The sequence below is a fragment of the Nicotiana attenuata genome, unplaced genomic scaffold (genome assembly GCF_001879085.1).
Source record: "Nicotiana attenuata strain UT unplaced genomic scaffold, NIATTr2, whole genome shotgun sequence".
Taxonomy (NCBI): domain Eukaryota; kingdom Viridiplantae; phylum Streptophyta; class Magnoliopsida; order Solanales; family Solanaceae; genus Nicotiana; species Nicotiana attenuata.
Window position 1 is genome coordinate 49,380 of NW_017673368.1, and position 5,488 is coordinate 54,867.

The window sequence follows — 5,488 nt, forward strand, 5'->3', positions numbered from 1 at the left end:
AAGTTCCCAGAGCTGAAGAGGTGGTCAACTGTTTCTAGAGCATGCATAGAACAGCATACACACCTGGTAACTGTTGGACTACTGATAATCTTCACTCTATCATATGTTGCGAGTTAGTTTCTAAGTGCTCTCCACAAGTAGAATGACCACTTGAAAGGGATCTTCCTGTGCCAAGTCATTCTATTGGTGAAGTTAGGGGGGTTTTCCGTTCTGATGAGATCCCATGCAGAAGCACAGGTGAAATTGCCCTTGACAGTAGGTGTCCAGATGGGTTTATCAGGAAGGTCAAGGTTGAAATGGATGGTTGTCTGCATGATCTCTGGAATTTTGTGTGCTGAGGCAGCTATATTGAGCTTTTGAAGGTCCCATTGGCCTTCATTCCAGAAGTAAGACACTAATGTGTTGCCTGGTCTGCCCCCTTCTGTTCTGCTGTATGCCAATGGCCCAGAGCCAAGCCAGTTGTCCCACCAAAAGCTGCATTTCCCATTATAGAGTCTCCATTCAATTACTTTTTCTGCTTCTTTCTTATTGAACATCAATCTTTTCCATGATTGTGATTGGCCTGAGTCCTATTTCTTAGATATGGGATTTGATCTTTGACAGTACTTTTGCCTTCAAGAATGAACTCCAAAGAGAGTTTGCTGTTCTGAAATTCCACCACTACTTTAGTTACAGGTATCATGAATGGTTCTGAAACCCACACCACCTTCATTGAGAGGGAAGGATAGCTTAGACCATGATGCCCAGTGATACTTGTTTTGTCCTTATCTATTCCCCAGAAGAAGCTAGCTGTCAACCTTTCAATTTGCTTCATGACAGTCTTTGGAGGGGATACTGCAGAAAGAAGATGGATTGGTAAGGATTGAAGGACATATTAGATCAAGGTTGCCCTGCCACCATAGGATAACATCTTACCATGCCAACCTTTTATTCTGCCTAGCACCTTGGAAATGAGACCATTGAAGTGCATAATTCTGCTCCTACCAGTATACAGAGGGCATCCCAGGTATGTGAGTGGTGAATCCCTTCTAGAAAAGCCTGTCACTTCTTGAATTCTTCTGATAGCACTTGGGAGTGCATAGGAAGCAGTCATGAATTGACTCTTGTGTTTGTTTATGAGTTGGCCAGATGTCTTCTCATAATTGCTAAGGATCCACATGATTTTTCTCAGGGAGGTTCTTCTTCCAGAGGTGAAGATGATGATATCATCTACAAAGCTTAGGTGGTTGATTTGAGGACCTCTCTTCTCCATATAAAATCCCTGAAATAGCTGATCATGGTTCAGAATGTTGAGCATTCTAGACAATAGTTCAGCTCCTATGATGAATAAGGATGGGGCAAGTAGATCACCCTGTTTAAGGCCTCTTGTAGACTGAAAGAATCCACATCTAGTGCCATTAACAATGATTGATACCAGTTGTTGGACATTGTTCTCCAGATCATGTCAATGATCATTTCACTGGATCCCATTCTCATAAGTATGATGCAAGTGAAACTCCAGGATACTCTGTTATAGGCCTTGGCCATGTCAAGCTTGATGACCACATTTGACCCCACAGTTGGCTTCTTGATACCATGCACTATTTCTTGTGCCAACATGATATTTTCAAAGATGTTCCTGCTCTTTACAAAGCCAGATTGGTTTGCAGAGATTATCTTTGGAAGTATGGGACCAAGCCTTGAACAAATAACATTGGAGATAATCTTGTTGATGAAGTTGCTGAGACAGATTGGCCTGAATTATGTGAGACTGTTAACGAATTCAACCTTAGGCAAGAGAACAAGGCATGCATTGGTCATATATCTGGGCATTGGATTGCCTCTAAAGAATGATAGAACAACTTTGAGTAAATCTTCCTTGATCACTTCCTAGCAGGCTTGATAGAATTTCCCATTCATGCCATCAGGTCCTGCTGCACTAGTAGGGTTCATGAAGAACACTATTTCCTTGAGCTCTGCCATTGATGGATCCCTGGTGAGTGTATCATTGTCATCACTAGATATCATGGTCAGAATAATGGATAACAAGTCTTCTCTATAACTGAGCCAGGGTCTGTGAAGAGGTTCTGAAAGTAATCATTGGCAGCCTTCCCTATATTTTCATCTCTTTGGAACCATTCTCCTTCCTCATTCTTGATTTTGTGGATGTACAATTTCCTTCTTCTCCCTCTTATTAAGCTGTGGAAGTATCTAGAATTGGCATCCCCTTCTTTGAACCATTGTAGTTGTGTTTTCTGTTTCAGAACATCCTGCTCAACCTTTAGATGTCTAACATATTGAGCCTTAAGCTCATTGAGAGTTGCTCTGTCATTGTCATTGTTTGTCTGGGCCTGGATCACTTCTGCATTCTTCACCTTTTATTCCAATTCTTAAGCTTTTTGGAAGATATCCGCATATTGTTGTCTAGACCAAAGACTTAGAGCATGGCTTAGCACTTTCATTTTTTAGTGAAACACCCACATAGCATTACCTCTAACCTCTTTGTTCATGCTTTCAGAGACCAGAGGGAGAAAGCTGTTGTTGTCCACCCAGCAATTGAGGAATTTGAAGTATTTTTTTCCATTGTCTTGTCTTGTATGAAGTTCCAGGAGTAGGGGGTTGTGATTAGATCTTGCTGAAGCTAAATGAGAAATTGTGGTAGCAGGAAAGGCTTCTAGCTAGTGATCATTGGCCAGTCCCCTATCTAACCTTTTCCATACAATGGAACATTGCCCCCTTCCATTAGACCATGTGACTTTAGAACCATAGAAACCCAAGTCCACAAGGCTACAGTCCTCCATCATGCTTAGAAAATCAAGACTCTTGGACATCTGGTATGGAATGCCACCAATCTTTTCTTCTACAGAAGCAATGACATTAAAATCTCCTATGACACACCATGGAATACTGCAGGTTGATGCTTTCTGCCTTAGAACTTTCCACAATGGCCTTCTGAGGACTGGTTTGCATTTGGCATAGATGACTGTTAGATGAAACAAGTTGCCATTTTCAACATGCTTCATCACCAAAGACAATTGTTGATCATCATGATCTAAAACCTTGGTAGTGATTTCCTTATCCCAGAATACCCAGATCTTATCATTGACATTAGCAGCAACTTGATGCATTGAGAGTTGGATTTTAAAGGTGTTGATGTGAGAGATGTCTAGGAAATGTTCAAGGACACCAATGAAATAAAGTTTGTGGATTTGTTTCAGGAGTTTGAGCCTTTCAATGGCTCCTGAGGTCCTAATGCCTCTTGCATTCCAAATGATTGTACTAATCATTGGAAGGAGGTGGCTGTGTTTTGGTTGGACACTGCTACTTCTCTTTCTAGCAGCTCTACTCCTGGTTAGCTTTGGTGAGGGGCTCGTTCGGGGTGGGACTGTTGCAGAAGCGACATTTTTCTGGTTTGACTTTCCATTCATTGCAGCAATCAAGAGATCACAATGTTGTTCCTTTTCAAGATCTTCATCACTAGAATCGTTGTCAACATCTTGTTCCCCAATTATTTCATCGTTGGATTCAATTAGTCTATACTCATCTTGTTGTGGAGTATATCTGTTCAGAGGACACTCCTCCAGGACCATTTGTAAAAGATGCAAGAGATGGTTTTTTCTGGGGGTGCTGGTAGGAATACAAGTGGCTTTGTCTATTTTGGGACTGAGTTTTTCATCATTTGTAGGTGGTTCTGATGCATTGCCATCTGATATTGGTTCTTTATTGGATAACAAAGGTTGGGAGGGGGAGGGATTAGCTATTACCGAGCTCCTGTATACTTCTACTATTGCATTGGGATCAGGCTTGAATCTTTGCTGGATTGCAGGGCTCACAAACTGTGAGTCATCAGGTGGTTCATTTATACTGATTCCTGCATTTTTGTTCCTCATAGCTTTCCTCTTTTTGTGACTGGGTTTGTGTTTTGTGTTCTGAGACCGGACTTGGAAGTCAGCTGCAACTTTGGCTTTTCCTTTGAGCAGTGCTTTCATTTATGCAGAAGGATCTTCTTCAGAAATGAAGGATTCTGAATCCTCCTCAATGATCACACTACCACAATGCTGGGCTTGTTGTTTGCCTGAATTGGAGACTGTAGTAGCAGGGGATGGTTGGTTAATCCTATGGTCAGTCAATTGTGCATTAGCACACTCATGCAAAACATGAGGAAGCCCCTCCCCATTTGGTACCCCTTTCTGCCTGGCTATAGGTGTCTCATGACAATTCTCCTTTCCTCCAGTTACTTCACAACCAACAGAAATAGAGGGGGGAATAGGGGGAATGGGTTGATTCTGGGCACCAGATTCTACACCCCTCTCCAGTTGAGCTGGAGGATTGGTAAGGGGTATACCTGATGGTTGTGATGATTGTGTGACCTGTTGCTGAATCTCATTTGGTGCAACCTGTTGTTGTTGAGTATTTGATTGTTTTGGCATGTAAAGTTGTTGTTGCCTCTTGCTTTGGGTATTGGCTTTAAAATTCTTTCTCTTTTGGATTTGCCAGTCTTCTTTTGTTATTTGTTCTACTGAGCTTTGGTGTTCTGCTACTTTTTGATGTTCTGCTGGCGTGGCTTCTCCTTTGGTCTTGTGCAGTTGTTTTTGGCATTCCCCATTATTCCTTCTTTTGATTCTCGCTTGTTCTGTCTTTATTGTGAGATTTATTTTGATTGGTGGCATGGGAATCACTTGTTTCAGCAGCTTCTTCCTCTTTCTTCTTCTTTTTTTCATCTTCTTTCAGTCTGATTTCACATGTGTATTCAGAATGGCCCAGATGCTTGCAGTGATTACAATAAGCAGGCACATTATCATATTGTACCTCAAGCCATTCTCCATCCCCATTTTCATCCTGATCCTCATCATATCCAAGCCATACATGATGAGGTCTTTCCTTGGTGAGGTAAATTTGAATCTTTACCTTGGCCACACACCCCCTTGTTTTCTGGAAAGATGCCAAGTCCAGGTATAAAGCTTTGCCATTAGGTGACAGTAGTGGTGTGATTATTTCCATGTAGTATATGTGCCATGGTAATTTCGGGACAACCACCCATATTGGCACAATGGGTGAATCTTCATTTGGCTTGAATGCAGGAGACCATGCTTCCAATTTTATCATTTGACCTTGGATGTACATATACTGTTTGGCCCACACAGTGGAATGATCATATTCATTATCAAAGTCAATATACACAGTCCTAGCATTGAAATGAGCTATCTTGACTCCTCCTTTAAACTCAGTTTGGGCAATGAAACTTCTTCTAATGACTTCCATCTAGGCATAGTATTGGAGAACTTGCCTACTACTGTGAATTTGCACCTATCTGCAAATCTCACCATGTAGTCTTCCATTTTGAATATTACTGCAGGTTGGCGTTGCTTGGTGGTTATCTTTGGTGGGGTAAATGAAATTGGTTCCCTCTCAGCCTCATGTCTAGCTCTGAGCCTTGTGACATAAGAGTGAGTGACAGTAGGAGGTAGAGGAGGGGGATTTACTTGTTGTTTGTCTTTATTTTCGTTGG

The 5,488-nt window shown here is 41.7% G+C and overlaps 1 protein-coding gene across 1 annotated transcript; it reads right to left on the reverse strand.

The window, feature by feature from the left end:
- Positions 1-535: 535 nt before the first annotated feature.
- On the reverse strand, positions 536-2,007 carry LOC109216174. Its single transcript, XM_019380304.1, has 4 exons — positions 1,940-2,007; positions 1,351-1,735; positions 916-1,261; positions 536-834 (listed from the first exon to the last, which is right to left on the reverse strand). The coding sequence occupies exons 1-4, from the start codon at positions 2,005-2,007 to the stop codon at positions 536-538; spliced, it is 1,098 nt and encodes a 365-aa protein (XP_019235849.1).
- Between the last annotated feature and the right edge of the window lie 3,481 nt (positions 2,008-5,488).

What these genes read in the sequence shown, in the direction of transcription:
- LOC109216174 (XM_019380304.1), bottom strand. Translation starts at nt 2,007, where the DNA reads ATGATATCTAGTGATGACAATGATACACTCACCAGGGATCCATCAATG. An exon ending in GCAGAGCTCAAGGAAATAGT is followed by an intron (nt 1,736 to 1,939) that starts GTTCTTCATGAA and finishes CACATAATTCAG; the next exon opens with GCCAATCTGTCTCAGCAACT. An exon ending in CAGAATAAAAGGTTGGCATG is followed by an intron (nt 835 to 915) that starts GTAAGATGTTAT and finishes TTCTTTCTGCAG; the next exon opens with TATCCCCTCCAAAGACTGTC.